This window comes from Halichoerus grypus, chromosome 1 (genome assembly GCF_964656455.1).
Source record: "Halichoerus grypus chromosome 1, mHalGry1.hap1.1, whole genome shotgun sequence".
Taxonomy (NCBI): Eukaryota; Metazoa; Chordata; class Mammalia; order Carnivora; family Phocidae; genus Halichoerus; species Halichoerus grypus.
In genome coordinates this window covers 120343170-120362899 of record NC_135712.1, presented here as the reverse complement: position 1 = coordinate 120362899, position 19730 = coordinate 120343170, and the positions used below count along the sequence as shown (strand labels likewise).

General features: G+C 37.5%; 1 protein-coding gene across 1 annotated transcript in view; it reads right to left on the bottom strand.

Moving 5' to 3' along the window:
• The window catches only part of COPB2 (coat protein complex I subunit beta 2), a 31148-nt gene extending 11757 nt beyond the window's left edge, over nucleotides 1-19391 (bottom strand). Inside the window, exons 1-10 of the mRNA XM_036092279.2 lie at nucleotides 19259-19391; nucleotides 11868-12005; nucleotides 8304-8390; nucleotides 7797-7923; nucleotides 6785-6933; nucleotides 4351-4497; nucleotides 3395-3494; nucleotides 2621-2763; nucleotides 2177-2376; nucleotides 359-469 (exon numbers count right to left, since the gene is read on the bottom strand). Of these exons, the coding sequence (XP_035948172.1) occupies nucleotides 359-469; nucleotides 2177-2376; nucleotides 2621-2763; nucleotides 3395-3494; nucleotides 4351-4497; nucleotides 6785-6933; nucleotides 7797-7923; nucleotides 8304-8390; nucleotides 11868-12005; nucleotides 19259-19261 (1205 nt within the window). The 5' untranslated portion in view covers nucleotides 19262-19391. The remainder of the gene's footprint in view (nucleotides 1-358; nucleotides 470-2176; nucleotides 2377-2620; nucleotides 2764-3394; nucleotides 3495-4350; nucleotides 4498-6784; nucleotides 6934-7796; nucleotides 7924-8303; nucleotides 8391-11867; nucleotides 12006-19258) is intronic.
• Between the last annotated feature and the right edge of the window lie 339 nt (nucleotides 19392-19730).

The following is a 19730-nucleotide window of genomic DNA, read 5'->3' as shown; positions in this document are numbered from 1 at the left end:
AAAAAAAGACATCAGACCGCACTCTCTCCCAATTGGCTTAGGACTTGGCAGCACCTCAGGACACAGGTCACAGGGAGAGCCTACTTTGTCTTGAGCCCATCCATAAGCACCAGGCCCTGCCACAGGCTCCAGCAAGGAAATGGGTGCTGGGCCCCCAGTTTAATGGGATTATTAGATGAGCTGGAGTGAATTTGCTGAATACGGAATACAGAGAGGGCAAAGGTAGCGCTGGTGAGAACTGTCCTTGAACACGAAGAAGCACAGCCAACACTGAGCCTTCGGAACATGTTTCATACAGCTGCACACAGATCACCCATCTGCAATCAGGGCCAGCTGGATAGCACAAGCCAAAACTTACTCGGAAGAATCGTGGGCCCATGCAAACTCCTGAGCAGACCCAAAGCTCTTGTTTCTCAATGCCATTGCTGTGTAGATGATATACTCACCATCACCACACACCACAACAAACCTGGAAATTATGGAAACCAGGGAGAGAAGTAGGACCAATGAAATGTGGAAGTTATGAAACAATGCTTCATCTTCATAATAAAATACTTCTAATAACAAATGCTACTTCAGTTGACTGTTACAATTGAATCTAGTATCTTTTAAAGTTACACAATTCTTCAAACACAGAGCAAGACATAAATATTCTACCCAACAATTCCAAAAACATATTATAAAGATGGGGTTTTGCTGAAAATCTTATTGCAGTGGCCTTCTCTTATAAACAAAGGAGACTTGGGGCAGGAAGATAAGAATGGCTGTAGATGCACAGGGGCCAAGATTCTAATAATCCAGGGGCACCTGGGTGGCTCAGTCGTTAAGCATCTGCCTTCGGCTCAGGTCATGATCTCAGGTCCTGGGATCAAGCCCCGCATCGGGCTCCTGGCTCCGCGGGAAGCCTGCTTCTCCCTCTCCCACTCCCCCTGCTTGTGTTCCCTCTCTCACTGTGTCTCGCTCTGTCAGAAAATAAATAAAAAATCTAAAAAAAAAAAAAAAAAAGATTTTAATAATCCAACTAATTTTTAAGGGGGAGGGGCAGAGAGAATCTTAAGCAGACTCCACACCTAGCGTGGAGCCCGATGTGGGGCTCAGTCTCATAACCCTGAGATCATGACCTGAGTCAAAATCAAGAGTCAGACACTTAACTGACTGTGCCACCCAGGCACCCCTTGACTGGTATTTGTTGAGCACCAAGATGCCTAGCACTTTGCTCATTACATTTACACCATAAGAGGGTGCTGCTTTGGGGTGCCTGGTGGCTCAGTCAGTTAAGTGTCGGCTCAGGTCATGATCCAGGGTCCTGGGGTCCTGCATTGGGCTCCCTGCTCAGTGGGGAGCCTGCTTCTCCCTCTCCCTCTGCCTGCCTCTCCCCCTGCTTATGCTCTCTCTCTCTGACAAATAATTAAAATCTTTAAAAAATATATATTGTATTGGCTGCTATTAGATTGCCAATGGTAAAATGCAAAACTTGCAGCAAAAAAAATGTTTTATGACATTAAGTGAAAAGATATATAATGCATTCTTAATCTTCCTAAGAAAATTATATTACAAGTAACTACGGATATCATTTACTGAACAAGTAGTACATTTGGTTTACACAGCTTGTCTTTTTCAATACTCAGCACAGAATGATAAGATGCCCACATCTACTGTAAAGTAACTTTTAAAGGTGCACGGGTTTAAACTCGTGCTTGAAACTCAAGATGTTTGGTGCTTTCTAAATCTTAAGAAACAAAAATGATGGTTCAAATTACAAATAAGAAACAGAATTATTACCAATCTCCCAGTTTTTTCAAAGGACATTTACTTGCTTCAGAGTCACCTTTTTGTCTTAAGTTAGCAAGTATTTAGAGCACCTACTGAGTCTCAGGGTAAGATATGATACCTGCCCTCAAAGGAGAACACAAACCCAGTACATTTAAAATGAATAAATACAAAACTATTTAACTGTTCAAAATTGTGTGGTGGGACAAAGCCAGAAAGGCAAATATGCTTTCACCTTGCATGCCAACTTGATCAACTGGCATGCTGCCTGCAGCTGTGTTGAGGATTCCAGGGCAAAAGCTCATGAGGGATGCCCACCACAGAATAAAAGCGGTATACACTGTGGATATGCAAACTCTGCTCTAACATACACAGAAACTCAGGAGAGACTCTGGTGATGGCTTACCGCCCGTTAGGATTGTGCTGAATAGTCTGGGGGTATATTTCACAACTGCCCATATCCTTGACGGCTAGTGGCAGTCTTTCTCCATCTTTAATTTCAGCATCTCCCATTGCTTTCAGGTTGGCTTGCTGGACTTCTGAATGCTTGGCCCAAATTATCTTTCCATTGGCATCCATGGACATGGCAGGTTCCTCCCGACCAAGCTGGAAGAATGACAAATGGCTTTTAGCAATAAAAGAAAACAAAACCGCAAAATAAACATTTTCTATTTTCATTTAACAGAAGGCTCCTTTCTTCCACTTTAAATCTCTAGTGCTTAATCTCTTGTGCTTAATGAAAGAAGAGCCAGTGTAATAAAATTGGCAACTTAGAAGATGACTGTACTAAGATACAAGGAAAACTGCTTCCACTATGTTCATTTATTCAGAGAGTATAATTAGAGATTACCTTAACAATGATGCTCCCTTCGTCGTAGCCCAAAGCGACATTGTTGGACCCTCTCAGACTGGCCACACACCACACCCTCTCCATTCCATAATTCAATGTGCTCTCAAGGCGATACGTGCTTGAATGCCAAATACGCACGGTTCCTAAAAAGAACAATGTGAACACTCCCTTTTAATTTGAACATCTAACAATGAACTGTGTCAGGTGAACCAGCCATAGGGAAGTCTTTTTTTATTAGCTTCCTGGCAGCTTAATTTTTTGATCTATAGATGATTTTATAAAGCAACATAAATAAATTAATAGAAAACTATATGAAACTAAGAAATGTGATTTTCCATGTAAAATAATGAATTTCCTCAGCACAGCGCCTACTAGGTACCTGCAGATGCTTTACACACGATCTTTTCTTTTCACTATAATCCTATGAGGTGGATATGTCTGTTCCCATTTCATAATCTGCCTAAACCACATATGCATGAAGTGGAAGCACCTGAATAGGACCCCAGGTTTTTAGACTCCAAAGCACCGACAGGCTTTTTCACAGTTTTTCTCTAGGACTTCTGGGTGTCCTCTTATTTAATAGTCAAAACACATTAGGATGATGATGATGATGAAGATAACAATGCCCCTTCGCTCTCTTACAGCTCAAGTATTCTACTCTAATAAAAAGAGCAAAATCCTCAGAAACCTCCAATTACAATGGAGGGCACTACCTGGCTTAAATATCCACTTAGTAATTACAAGCACAGGAATAAACATACATTTCGAACTTACCATCTTCTGAACCTGTGATGATGATTGGCAACTCAGGATGAAAACTGGCACAAGACACATTTTGGGCATGTCCCTCCAGTGTCTGTACACATGTTTTATTCTGTAATCAAGACACAGAAAATATATACATATATTTTTTAGTGAAAAACAAGTAACTCATCCTTAATTTTTCCAGTGCACAGATACATTATAAATGAGAATGATTATTGCAACTAAATAATTTTCGATACAGGAATTTTTGAAACACAATTATCTTATCTGTATATTTTCTCTAATTCTTTAATAATATAGGGAAATGTAATTGTAACTATCACATTTAAAGAAGAAAACACACACACCTCAAAAGATCTGGTTTTCATATGAATATTTTCTCTCCCAAACTTCTAAGATAGTATCTTTAATAATTTTATCCTGTACTTAAACACAAATTTGAATAAGCCTCTAAGTAACACTGGTTTTCTAGGCCTCATTTTATTAACTGTTTATGGAAATTCTGATGTGAGAAACAGAAAACAGAAACTCAATCTGTCTCTGAGAGATAAAAAGCATAGTAACAAGAAGTCATAACTAGGTTTACAAAATCTATGTGGCAAAATGTCTGTACCATGGCTGTGTCATGATATTATTCATTTATCTGCTAGTTTTCAAATATAGACAGAAGTCTACCAGTGAGAATACTAGAGGGTGTAATACTTCATTTTAGTCAAAATGTTTAAATTTCTAATTTCTACTATTGAGTGAAAAATAAACATAATGGCATTTTATTTTAAAATCTCGATAAGCATTTGTTTTCATTTTTATGGAGAACTCTGGGACTACTATTTAGAGGCAAGTACTGAAGCCTTAAGTTATTATGCTTTGAACAGAGTTCAATAACCCAAGTTTTAACTGTCCTGTAAGAAACAGTGAAATCCATGTCTAACATATGACAAAATAACATTATGAAAAAACTGTACCTGATAGTCCCATATTTTAACAAGACGGTCATCTGCACCTGAAATGAGGTATGGTTTGTCGCCACCACTGTAGTAATCGATGCAATTCACGCCTTTCTCATGTCCCTCCAGAGTGAAGTTTGGTGAGGAAGAACCCAACTGCCACACCTTTAGAGAGCAACAGCATCTGCCCATCAGTAAGGGGCCTTGCTTTTCAGAAGGCAGCTCCACCACACTTCTGACATATAAAGTGCCAAAGCCCAGGAGAGGAAAACTAAAGAATGTACATTTTTTTTTCACCCATTTATTTCTGTTCTTTCTCACTTTACTTGACTTTCCAGGGGGCAGAATAACTATGGTGTTCTCTGAAAATGCCAATTTCCAGGCTTTATCCCTAGAGATTTCTCTTTATTTTTAAATTTTTAACATTTTTATTTTTAAAAGAATAAAAAATAATAAAAAATAAAAAAAATTTATATTTAAAATTTTTAAAGAGATTTTTAATAGACACCCCAGTGATCCACAGGCTATAGTCTAAAGAACAATACTTTAAGGGTAAGAAATGATTTTATGAGAATTTTAATATAAAGATAATGAAAGTGGGTTTAGTAAGGTATATTAAAAAGAGAAAATGACCACGTAACTAAAAAATGTGAAGTATGGAAAAGTAGTCAAACATTACCACAGCACTAGTATTGAGCTTTAACTTTACAAATAATTATTGAGCACCTCCTACATAGGAGGCCCTCTGGGAAGTATAAAGATGCATAAACAAATGTAAATACTTCAGTAAATACTGACTATATATACAACAAACTTTACTAGAGCCAAAGATAAGACAATTTATGGTCTCAAGATACACCTTTTAGTGAAGAAAGTTGGAAACTAATTTCAAAGTTTCCAACCTATGTCAAAAGCAAGGACAATCCAGCAAAAGGGAAAAAAAGTAAGGTCAAAACCCTAACAGATTTAGACAGATATCATTTAATACTAAATTATCAGACAAATAACATATAACATTTTATATTCATTAAAGGAATGTTATAAGATGTAAGCATACACACGTAAGCAAACGTTAATGCAATATACCATTTTAAATCTATGTATATAGAAATATTTTAAGTATTGTGATGGAAAAGGGAGTATGACTACACTCACGCAACATGTATTAAGTGTTCAGTACAAGCAAGGTATTGTGTTGCTTGCTACCGAGTATTTGTTTGAGGGAGTGGGGGGTGACACCCAATTTCTGCCCCAAACATCAACATTTTGGGAGATAAAACATTTCTGGAGACACATTAGTTATCATTCAAAACGAAGGGAATAGAGACACATAGGAATGGAAGAAATGGGATGAGCATGATTGGCTCTGTCTAGAGGTGAAATGGATGTCTGAAGAGACCCTCTCAGAGTAAGTAATTGTGCTAATAAGCCTTAAAAGGTGAGTAGTTCTCCAGAGGGAAAAAAGTAAAAAAGGGAGAATAAACAGTATTGCAAGCAGAGTTAACAGTTGAATGAGGTTTTATGAACATTCATGGCATCTCTAGAGAATGGTGGATAGACCAGGGTTATAGGAGATATCTCATAATATTAGCTATGGCTAGTCTTGGAAACCCTCATATTTAACAGTAAGGTAGTGGAACTTTATCCTTAGATTGGGAAAAGAAAGGTGAAATCCATGTTTTAGAAAGATACCTGGCAGCAGTACAGAGAAATGCAGTAAGGAAAAGAGAATGGAGGTAGAGGAAATTTTAATGTAAATCATTAATAATCAGCAGATGTCAACAATGAATACACCGAAAGGAAATAGGAAATAGAGGAAATACACAAAAAGGAGAGGAAACAGAAGTAAGAGGACATACTGGCATCTTTCTTATTCTGGGTTTACAGTAGTTTAAAAGTCTTATAATATATTGCTTTGACATAGAAAAACACTCCTCCCATTAAGAGCATCAAGTTGCCACAATATTTTTCTAAACAGAGTATGTCCCTTTGGACCAAAGTGAGAAGTCCTTGGTTTCACTCATATCTGGAACATAAGGAATAGCACGGAGGACCACAGGGGAAGGGAGGGAAAACTGAATGGGAAAAAAATCAGAGAGGGAGACAAACCATGAGAGACTCTGGACTCCGGGAAACTGAGGGTTATAGAAGGGAGGGGAGTGGGGGGATGGGGTAACCGGGGGATGGGGTAACCAGGTGATGGGTATTAAGGAGGGCACGTGTCATGATGAGCACTGGGTGTTACACGTAACTAATGAATCGTTGAACACTACATCAAAATCTAATGATGTACTATACGTTGGCTAACAAAGTGAGAAGTCCTATTTTGATTTCAATATGAGCTTCTAAGAGAAACTTCTAAGCAGGAATAACTTTCTGGGCAGCCAGTAGTAAAATATCTAAAACAACTATATTTCACCATTAAAACAAATACAAATAGTAGACACCCTACCTTGATAGTCCTGTCCAAAGATGCACTGGCAAACTGATTGTTATCTTTAGGATTGATCACAATCTGCATAACATAATGGGTGTGTCCTTCAAACACTTGTGAGCAGGACCATTTTTTATCCCAGTCCCAGAGCTTAATAAGCATGTCATCTAGGCGAAAAGAAAGTCTCAAGTTAGTTGTCATTTATATTTCTTTCATTCAGAACTAAGATGCAGTCTTTGTGCCTAAAGGCAGCAAATCTAAGAGAAATCATACATTCCATGACTTAAAGAAATAGAATCAGAACTGAACAGATTTTCAAAATCCTTATTTATCCTAAGAATAAACTTAACTCTCTACAGAAGAGTGGAGATAAAATAGAAAAATTACTACTAGCAAATACAAAAATTTCATGAAAAATTTTAAGAAAGACTCAGTGGGCTTTCCAGAATTACAGAAGAGTAACACAAGTTTGATTAGAACCTAAGTATGACTGAATAATGATGGCAGTGACTAGGGAATAAGCATTCCTCTTATAAAAATGGTTAAAAAAAAACCAAAGCTTTGAATTACTTCTCAATTTTAACTTAAAAATGTTTCAAAGAGCTATTACCAAATCAGTGCAACTTGTTTTAATTACCCTCCAAAAGTCCACTGTTTTAGATATAATACCAAGGAGCAAACTAGCCTGAATATAAAGCTAAAACTGACAAGGGTATGCAGCAATCTGGCAAAAACTCACCCACCAGCATGTAAATTAGCTTTCTGTTCAGCAGATGTTTAATCATCTAGACCTTCAGGCCTTCCCTGACAGGAACCGGAGCACAATTGCTATACAAATCCCAAGTACAGTTGATATTTCATTAAATACGAAAGCAAGCAGCATTGATAGCACGATAATGGATGTACATAGTTTAAAGGCTGCATGGAATTAGAACTCTACATTTAACAGCAGAGAAAGAACTGCAAGTCTCACTGAATGAAAATGAATTACTCAAAGAGATGCACATGACCAAAAGGAGTCATCTCTTACCGCTGCTAGTCAGAATGAAAGGCTGGGTTGGATGAACAGCAATACAGCGAATGTAGTCTGAGTGTGCTTCAAACATATGAACTCTCTCCAGAGTATTGTAATTGAACACTCTAATCTGCATGTCATCCTAGAAATGGAAATTTAGAAATCATTATTATTGTTATAAAGTAAACTGTGCAAAATAGTGTAGGGGCGCCTGGGTGGCTCAGTCAGTTAGGTGTCCGACTTCTGATTTCAGCTCAGGCAGTGACCTCAGGGTCCTGGTATGGAGCCCCACATGGGCCTCTGCACTCAGCAGGGAGTATGCCTCTACCTCTTCCTCTGCTTTCCCCTCACTTTCTCTAAAAATAAATAAATCTTAAAAAAAAAAAGTGTATTATAGGCTCAAGGTATAAAGTCCATGCTTCAAAACATTACACTAATTAGCAAATCAAGAATCAAAATCATTCACATAATCACTGACCAGTTAAGAAATTGAAGGGATTAGAAATTCATAGAATTACTTACCGCTCCTGTCACAACCCAATTCTTTCTTGCAACAAACTTTGCAGCTCGAACAGGAAGATCACACACTTCAAATGTTTTCACCAATGTCTTTAAAATTTAATAAGAATATACACTTTGAGTTATGAGAAAATAACTGAAAAAACTACTGTGTTATATTTAAAACATCCAATTATTTAGATCACTCTTAATTTAAAAATATTCTCAGGCTAAAACACAAAAGCTCAACAATCAAATGAAAAAAACAGACCAATCGTCTTTTCTTTAACAGTTTCAAAATTAAAATACTTACAAAGGATAAAAGAAAGCAAATGTCCACAAGATGGAATTTCAGATCCTCTGTGCTCCAGCCTGCCCTTCCCTATCTCCCTAGCCTCATCTTTGGCTACTCCCAGCCTTACCTTTGCTCCTCCTGTTCCCTCTGCCTGAAAACCCACACAGAACCTTATACTCCCCTTTCATAACATAGCACTTTCATAATTATGTATTTAATGTCAATCTTTCCTACTAAGCTCCCCAAGGGCAAGACTCTTGTTCACACTGTATTCCCAGAGCCTAGAACAGTGGCTGGCAAACAACCAGTGTGTAATAACTATTTGTTGAATGAACTGGCTCTTAGTTTTTCTTTTTAAAATTAAACCTATCAACTCACAAAATAAACTCATAAACAAGATACAATTCCTTTGAACACTTTAGCAATATGTTTCCATATAAATGCTATTTACCTCTCTTTAGTGAAGCATGAAAACACGGTGATTTAGATGTCTCGTCAAGCAGCTCAAAATGGAATAATATATACAGGATAAAAGCAGAAAACTAAAAGACCGTCTTAGAAAGAACAGGGATAAATGCATCTCTTTGTCCTCCCACTTCGATGCTTTATTTTTTAAATTTCTGAGAATCAAACTATCATTTTGCAATCTCTCTTTTTGTACCAGAGAGTAGTGAAAAACAGCACAATCTTACTGATGAACCATGTGCACTAAATAAAAAGGATAGAAACTAGTACACCTGAAACTAATGTTATATTGTATGTCAACTATACTAAAAAAAAAAAGTTACGAGAGAAAAAAAAAAGAATAGAGACTGGTTCATAAGAACTGTTGAGCCTACTTTGGCTTCTGAAGCCAGACTTCACAGATTCTTCACACAAAGACAATAAATGGGGGCATCAGCTCCAACCTGTACAACTACCAGTTGACTACAATACAGACACTGAGAGCAAACACAACATACAATCTGTAAGATGACAGACAAATCCACGAAAGCTCATAAGGAGCCAACAAATCCAGGGATCTGCTGAGCAGTACAAATAAAGCAGCTGCAGAACAGTCACAGTTCAGGTCCATGTTAAGTACTGTGGCTGATAAAAATGACACGAGAGATGGTTTCCACATTCTAGAAGCTAAACAATCTAAGGAGGAAATGCTACACACTCAATATACACTTAATGTAAACTAGGAAAATAATGACTAACACTTGTATAGGACTTTATAAATCTCACAATATTATCTAGTTTGATTTAATCCTCTTGACAATCCTGTGATATAGGGAAGGCAACAATATCATCTTCATTTTAAATAAGTAAACTGAGCCTTAACATGGTTAGGAGGCTTGCCCACATCATTTAATTAAGCAGGATGGCTTCAAATTCGAACATACTGATTTTTAACCACTGCACTCACCACCTCAAAGACTTAATTGAAATTCAAGTACATTTGAATTTACTTCCAAAAACTTTTTGCCTCTTTGAAGAATTTTGCTCTTAATATACATGAGTGGCAAGTAACTTCTTTTGGTGATAAATACAGGGAAAAAAAGAGGGACAACCAAAAATAGATCAACCATTGAACAAAGACTTACTGAGTATCTACTATAAGTCTGGCTGTCAGATATGCACTTGGACATAGGATAATCCTATGGACTAGGATAATCCCTGTCCATCCCAGGACCTCCATTCTTGAAGGAAAGAAGGAAATTAGAAGTTACCAAAAAGATGAATTTTGAAAGTGGAAGTAGGTGGCCCTGCCAGAGGTCACAGAAGAGCACAAAAGGGAAACAGAGGCAAAGTGGATGAACTAGATAGAGTTACGGTACAGTAAAACCCAGAGAAAGGTAAGGGAAATACAGCTGGGATTTAGAACATACTTCAGTGAAATGACAGAGCTGAGAAATGGCTAAATGGAGTTGACAGAAGGGATCCCTAAGAAGAATTAGGATGTGTGGTGGGGGTTGGCGGAGGCACCAACATATCTGATAAGCATAAAATCACAAAGATATTAAACCTGTGAAAGCAGAAGTAGATCAAAAAAAGCAGTTAGCATGCGTACTATCTGCATTAAGACAAATGGATTCACAAGATCAAGATTTGAAATTGCAGAGATTAGATATCCTGATACAGTGAAATAGTGATAAATGGAATATTATTCATTAGCTCAAAAAATAATTATTGAGTACTTACTATGTGTCAGACAATGTTATTAGCACTGGCATAAAGCAGAGAACAAAGTGTTAATGTTTATAAAATGTCACTGATGGGGTCCTGGTTTAGTGTGCAGTCATTCTGTACCATTATAGGGACATAAGACTGTAAGGGTGTTTTTAGGTTTATTCCCGACCTTGGTTCCCCCAAGCCTATTTTTCCATCTTAAATTACTCAACGTGAATTTTGTCTGGATATGAAGTACTTAACCTTGGATGTTGAAGATAATGATTGTGTAAGTAGACACAAAACTGTATGGGGTAGTGCTGACTATATGTTCTGTATTTTGAAGGAAAAAGATTAAGAACCACCAAAAAAGACTGGAAAATATGAGATAAACCAATTTGAAGGATAAATGATTTACTCAGATGAAAAAGAGCAATGGGGCGCCTGGGTGGCTCAGTTGGTTAGGCAACTGCCTTCGGCTCAGGTCATAATCCTGGAGTCCCGGGATCGTGTCCTGTGTTGGGCTCCCTGCTCAGCAGGGAGTCTGCTTCTCCCTCTGCCCCTCCCCCTTCTCATGCTCTCTCTCTATCTCATTCTCTCTCAGATAAATAAATAAAAAATCTTAAAAAAAGAAAAAGAGCAAAACAAGCATTTAAGGCAGATAAGCTGTATAATGCATATTCTCCTATGTGTAATCAAAAGCTGACTACAAATATTTCTCTGACATACTCTATAATTTGAACGGTTGATTGAAAGTTATCTGCATATCATTATATCAAGGATTTGGGAAAAAATAAAATTAAAAATCCAATTCTTAAGAATATTGACTGAATAGAAAATTAAGTACTATTCAATACTTTATCGAGAGCAAGTGACCTTATATTGGTGGCAGTTTCCTTCATTTCAAAGAAAATACTAACCTATATCAGAATTTAACATTTAAGTATTGTATATAACAAGACCCACACATTTTCTCTCACAAGCTATACCCCCATAACTGTTAGTTCCTCTTTCCTGGAAATACTCTGTACTAATTTATTTGAGAAAGCAGTCTGCATACCTACTGGACTCTATGTCTTCTCTTGCATTATAAACACAGTCTAACACACTGTTTCTAAAAAGTCCTTAAAAATTCCTACCTGTGTTTCATGATTCCAAACACACACACTGCCATTGTAAAGACTTGCCAACATCCATGGCTCTGTAGGATGCAAATCCACACTCTTAACTCGATCCGATCGAGCAGTTAGCTTTCTCTTTATATCAAGTCGCAGAGGCTAAGGAGAAACAACATAAAAAATCCTCAAAACATTAAATTGCTATGCCAAATAAAACATGTTTGAGATCTTAACTAAAAACAGTGCATTAACAGGCCTTCAAAACAATTCAGTTTTTACTTTGCTGAACTGAAGACACAGTTTCAACTCTACCAGCACCTACTTCTTCACTCATACCAACATAAGAGTATTTAAATTTTTTAAATTTACAGTAATGGTTGTCAAACTTTTTGGTCTCAGGACCCCTTTCCACTCAAAAAAATTTCCTAAAGAGCTTTTGCTTATGTAGGTTATATCTATTGATATTTATCATGTGAAACATTAAAACTGAAACAACTTAAAAATATTTATGTATTAATTCATTTTCAATTAACAAAAATAAGCCCATTACATGTTGACTTAACATATTTTTATGAAAAATAACTATATTTTCAAAGGAAATTTAGTGAGAAGAGTGGCAATGTTTTATATTTTTGTAAACTCTTTAACATTCTGTCTTAATAAGAGATAGTTGGTTTCTCATATCTGCTTTGGCCTTCGATATGTTGTGATATGTTGTTCTGGTTGATGTATATGGAAAAAAAAACGGCCTCACAAAGATATGTCGTTGGAAAGAGAGAAATATTTTATTTTTTTAAAGATTTTTTTTTTTAAATTTGTCACAGAGAGAGAGAACACACAAGCAGGGGGAGGAGTAGGCAGAGGGAGAAGCAGGCTCCCCGCTGAGCAAGGAGCCCGATGTGGAACTTGATCCCAGGACTCTGGTATTATGACCTGAGCTGAAGGCAGATGCTTAACTGACTGAGCCACCCAGGCGCTCTAGTAACTTTTTTTAAATAGTTGTGAATATTCTTCTTTCATACAGACCCAAACTTGACAAGTGGTAGTTTCCTAAAGGTTAGTTGCAATGTGAAATCTGAAACCACATAAAACAACTTTTTATACTTTGTTACATAAAAATCTCTTGGCCTCTTATGTATTTTGAAAGGATCTCTGACCCATGCATCTTTTGTAATATCATGCATTGGTTATTTGGAAAATTTGGTTCAGTGAATTATGGAGATCTTCCAAAATTTTGACACATTTCATTATATAGTAACAAAAAGTCACATTCATTAATATCACCATCTACCTCAATGGATACATCTTCAAGCATTAGAAATTTATCCAGTTCAATGATAGAAGTTTTCTAAAATTCTAATTTTTACTTGAAAGCACCAATTTTATTATTGGGAACAAATACTGCCAGGGACCAGCTAACTTATTTCAGTTTTTAGAAAATGTCTGCCAAATAATCAAGTCTGAACAAACACAGTATGTCGGTCACTATTTCAAGTAAGCCTGCAACTTAACAGTATGCAACAGAAGTATCTTGTGCATACTTCTCATGTCATTACACAGAACCTTTAAAAGAAGTATGCTAAAGTATCAAGATGTAATAAAACTAATATTTTTTCCCTGTTTCATCAATGACATTCTTAAGTGAAACTGGATTTAAAAAAAAAAATGTGTGGTAATGAAGAATATAAATATACTATTAGTTCAATTTGGTGACATTACACCAGCAGTTCAGTTTTACCTTCTATTAGTTTTACAGCAACAGTGCAAATTATCAACATAGTGAACCTCCTGGAAGAGTATGGGGGACTCCTAGGAGACTGTAGATCACACTTTGAGAATCCCTGGTTTACAGAATATCTAGTAAGTAAATATAAAATATCTACTAAATCACAATGTTGTGCCCATGTCATTAGTGTCCTATCAGAAAATATTCTGAAGAAGCGTTATTCATGAAGTCTTAGTAATCCTAAACTATAATATCAATCAAAACAGTACGGTATTGGCATAAAAACACAAAGATCAATGGAACAGAATAGAGAGCCCAGAAATAAACCCATGCATATATGGTCAATTAGCCTACAAAAAAGGAGCCAAGAATATACAGTGGGAAAAGGATGGTCTCTTCAATAAATGGTATGAGGCAAACTGGACAACAATATGCAAATGAATGAAACAGAGCGGGGCGCCTGGGTGGCTCAGTCGGTTGGGTGTCTTGACTCCTGATTTCAGCTCATGTCATGATCTCAGGGTTGTGAGACTGAGCCCCATGTCGGGCTCTGCACCGGGTGTGGAGCCTGCTTAAGATTCTCTCTCTCCCTCTGCCCTTCTCTGCACCCCCCTCCCTCTCTTAAAAAAAAAAAAAGAGAGAAGAGAGAATGAAACTGGACCATTATCTTAAATCATAGTTAATTTTACAAAAATTAATTCAAAATGGATTAAAGACTTGAATGTAAACCTGAAACCATAAAACTCCTAGAGGAAAACATAGGCGATAAGCTCCTTGATACTGGTCTTGATGATTTTTTTGGATTTGACACCAAAGCAAAGGCAATAAAAGCAAAAATTACCAAGTGGATCTATATCATATAAAAAGCTTCTGCAGAGCAAACTATCAACCAAATGAGAAGGCAACATACTGAATGGGAGAAAATACCTGCAAAACATATATCTGGATAAGGGATTAATATTCAAAATATATAAAGAACCCATACAACTTAATAGCAAAAAAATTAATTAAGTAAAAAATAGGCAGAGGTTCTGAATAGACGTTTTCCCAAAGAAGACTACAGATGACCAATAGGTACATGAAAAATGTTCAATGTGACTAATCATCACAAATCAAAACTACAATGAGATATCACCTTACACCTGTTAGAATGGCTTTTATCAAAAAGACAAGAAATAACAAATGTCAGTGAGGACATGGAGAAAAGCAAACCCCTATGCACTATCGTTTGGAATGTAAATCTGTGCAGCCACTGTGGAAAACAGCGTGGAGGTTCCCCTCAAAATTAAAAACAGAACAGGCCATATGATCTAGCAATTCCACTTGTGGGTATTTATCCAAAGAAAAACGAAAGCATCAACTTGAAAAGATATGTGCACCCCCATGTTCACTGCACCAATAGTTACAATAGCCAAGACATCAAAACAACCTAAGTGTCCACTGATAAATAAATAAAGAAAATGTATATTATACATATTATACATAATATTTCATTGTATATATGTATATATTTTATGCATATATGTAATAATACATATTATTTCCATACATATTATTATATATACACTGGAAGTAGATGAATAAAAGCCTCGTGAGGTGTTTGCTTTGTCTCAGGAAATTATCTCTGCTGAAATTATCTAGTGGTCTTCATTTTGTGTTGAAAAGTAACCTTAAATTTCTATTCCATTCATGATCATCGTGGAAGATCACAAAAATATTCTCTCTCACACACACACACAAGAATATTATTCAGACATAAAAAAGAATGAAACCTTGCTATTTGTGACAACATGGATAGTACTTGAGGGTATTATGCTAGTAAAATAAGTTGGAGAAAGACAAATACCAAATGACCTCACTTATATGTATAATCTTTTTTTTTTTTTTTAAAGATTTTATTTTTTTATTTGACAGAGACATAGCGAAAGAGGGAACACAAGCAGGGGGAGTGGGAGAGGGAGAAGCAGGCTTTCCGCGGAGCAGGGAGCCTGATGCGGGGCTCGATCCCAGGACCCTGGGATCATGACCTGAGCCGAAGGCAGACACTTAACGACTGAGCCACCCAGGTGCCCTCTCACTTATATGTATAATCTTAAAACAAAACAGCTCAAGCTCATACATGTAGAGAACAGACTGGTGGTTGCCAGAAGCAGGGGGTGGGGATGAGCAAAATGGATGAAGGAGGTGAAAGAGTACAAACTTCCAGTAATAAAATAATTAAGTCATGGGGATATAATATATAGTTAATAATACTGTGACGCATATTTGAAAGTTGCTAAGAGTAGATCTTAAAAGTTATCATAAGAAGAAAAATACTGTAACCACATATGGTGATAGATCTTAACTACTTACTCTTTTGATCATTTCACAATATATACAAATACTAAATCATTATGTTGTACACATGAAATTAATATAACATTATGTCAATTATACCTCAGTAAAAAAATTGATTTCTTTGGAGAAAAGTATTTTGGCAATAATACTAGTAAATGGTAGGTGAATGTGATGTGTGATCAATACGGGTTATATCCATGTCCATGAAGGCCTTTGGAGACAAACAGGAATGTTGATAGCATTTTAATGGATTTCAGTTACCGGAACCTAATGTAACTTAACTGGGAACCTAACTAGTGAGTTACTCAGTAATCTAATAAAAGAACCTAATTCTAACTTAATTAGAAAAATTTTAAACAAAAATTAAAATACTCTCAAGTCAGAAAATGCTAATAGTTTAAACTTGCTTTTTTTCAATCTAGATTCATCTAAACAGACAAGAAAATGATGTGAATAAGTATTTTCTCAATTCTCCCAAGGATACCATTCTAAGAGAAAAGAATTCATTATAAACAATGATGCCTAGGTCAGTAGTCTTAATTCTCTCTTGGCCACAGATCAGGGAAGACTGATTTAAAATATGTTTCCCTGGGCGCCTGGGTGGCTCAGTCGGTTAAGAGTATGCCTTAGGCTCGGGTCATGACCTCAGGGTCCTGGGATCGAGTCCCGTGTTGGGCAAACTGCTCAGCGGGGAGCCTGCTTCTCCCTCTGCCTGCTGCTCCCCCTGCTTGTGTGCTGTCAAATAAATAAAATCTTTAAAAAAAATGTATGTTTCCCCTTCAACAGGTTTTAAACACAACCTAAAAGTTTACTTGGCAAGTTACCACTGAATCTTTATTTTTGTGATCTTCCACGATGATCATGAATGGAAGAGAAATTTAAGGTTACTTTTCAACACAAAACAAAGATCAGTAGATAATTTCAGCAGAGATAATTTCCTGAGACATAGCAAACACCTCACAAGGCTTTTATTCATCTACTACTTCCAATCTTGTTATTACTTCTATACATGCCTCCTCCGCTTTTAGCAATAACCTAGATCTCTTTATTTGAAAAGATCAGAGTTCTTTGGCTCTTCTCTACCATCACCAAAAAAATGTTTCCACTGACATGCCTTCCTCTCCATCTCAAACTTTCTACTTTCAAACCACCATCCTCACATTCCTTGGCTATTCAGGGAAACAGGACCTTTTACTTCAATCTTTTCTTAATTTTGCCTCATTAATTAGCATGACAAATTTCAACTCCTTCCACTGGTCTCTAATTTAGAGTGAACAAACATGAAGTGTCTTTTGTGTGCCAGAAACCACAATCAGGGCTTTCATGTAGGCCAGCACATCTCATACTTTTCCTCTAGCAAATGAGGAAATTCATCACTTATAAATTGTGTATATTTTACCATATGGATGTTTAATGATTACTGAGTAAAAGTAATGCTCTGCAAAGGTGGGCTGGGGGACTAAGCAACCCTAGTATACCTCCAAATACCCCCAATTCACAAATCCCAGTTTAAAAAACACAGCCAAGATCTTTTGCTGTATTTCTCCCAACATTTAAGTGACTACTCTGAATGAAGTAGATATTCTGAAATACAAAGATATTTATACTGTACCCTTAATTCTAAATGTCTCCCTCCATTTTCCAAAAGCTGGATGCATTTAAGACTCAGCTTAAATGCTACTGCCACCAATATAATCTTTAGGATTACCCTAGCCAGAACTATCCTTTCCTAAGGGATCTTAAAGAAGCTAATTTTAATATTTGTATACACGTCTCTTTTTGCTTTATAGAGTAGATGCTCCTTAGGGAGGAGTCATTGCTTATTCATGTCTTTATATCCACAGCATCTTATATATTTGGATATGGGGATTTAAGGACAGATGGTATAATCGAGGTCTAGAGAATTATGCTGAATTCAAATTTTAGTTCCACCACTCATTTCAAATATGCAATATTGGACAAGTTTACTTAACTTCTCTGAGGTTTGACATAAGTAAAAGAGGGATAATACTTTTATCTACATCTTAGCATTATGAGAATTAAATTCAATGTTAAGCAGTTAGAATAGTACCTGGCCTATCATAACCACTCCATAAATATTATTTATAACTCATTCTCCCAGCTGCTATAAGAATTTGGAGGCAAATGTTTAGCAAAGTGCATGGGCACATAAACACTCTATGGTAAACAAGTGAATAAATAAATTCACGTTTTGTATCTTATACAAAAAATTTTAAATACATTAAAGAATGAAGGATATTTCATTATAAAATGTCATTACTGAGAGCACAGCAGATTCCAGACCAGAACAGATCTTTAGTAACAGGAGACAGAATAATTAAGAGACCTGAGATCTTGTCGAGGAGCTCTTAACCTGGGGACCCAAGGAAGTTCATAGGCAAGGATGGGGGAGATATGGTGTCTGTGAAGTAGAAGTAGAAAGTAGAACCCACTGAAGTTTCTGCAACACTGTGTGCTTCTCTACCCATTTTTCTAGAAGGATCCATACCTTTCACCATTTCCCTAAGGATTCAACCTCTGTTGTAATTCTAACTCTGCTTCAATTAGCCTTGTACAAACTTAAAAGTTTTAAACTACAAGATACAAAACTTGGTCTTATTAATCCCTAACATTTTCAAGCCCTCAAATCTTTGAACCTATGCTTCATTACAAGGTAAAAAAAAAAAAAAAAGAGCGGGCAGGAAATCGTTTAAATATAAAACACGGACTTTCTTACATTTTTTCAGAAAGGATATTCTCACACTATTGTATTTTTTTCTTCTTATTATAACACTCTTGAACCAAAGTACTTTAGGGTATTTTGGGGGGTGAGACTGAAAATAAAAAAGTGCTGTCTGTCGTGACTGCCATTCTTACCAGCCACTATATTTGCAAATGCAGAAAACCACGTCAAACAGTTTTAGAAGCAACGTCCTAACCCTTCCTTGCCCCCTAGAAACTTAAAGTGGAATCCCAAAGCATTTGAAATTCCATTTCTGACATACACACTTTACCAAATTTCAGGAAGAGTGCTTTTCTGCTTAAGACCGTCGTTTGTGGTTAGCACACACTACTATAGCATGAGTGTAAGACCAGCTGCCACCGTTTTAAGGGCAGAATGAGGTAGGTTTGGCAAAGCCCCGGCACTGCCTCTCCACACCACCTCAGATTCCTGGGTCCCACCGCCGCCTCCCTCACAGAACTCAAACTGGACCAGGACCCCACAAGGCCTGAGGCGGCGGCCGCAGCGGCACCGCAGGCCACTGCTTACCGCAGCCCCCAGTCCAGAAGCCCAAGAATTGGCCTCAGACAACGAGGCCCCGCTCCTTCCTGCAGGGTCTGGACCTACCATCGCTCCGTTGGTCCGAGCCCGGGAGCCCTCACTTGCCACCGGCGACGCAGTCCCTGAGAGACCCACCGACCCGCTGACCAGCCGACTGACTGACGTGGAACTTCCGGGAGGCAATTCTCGCGATAGTGGAGGCCAGGGTCCTAGCGCCTGCGCAAACGCGACGCAGGGCTGACGATTTCCAACGCCCTCTCCGGTTTCCCAGGTAACGCGGCCTCCTAAACTGTCCCTAGCCGACCCGGGGCGGCTTGAGAAGGCGGGGTGTGGCCTTTACCACCGAGCGAAATGACCTCGGGCTCCTGAAAGAAGACGAGGACTAGAAAACAAAGATAGAAAAAAATATGAGAAAAACGAAATGCTTAGTCCCCTTGGACGCTAACGGCAGGGGGAGCTCCCCCTCTGGAGTTGTGGCTTGAGGAGCGCCTTTGGCTTCCTTCCGACTCTGAGGGGAGGGATGGGGAGAGAGGGTGAA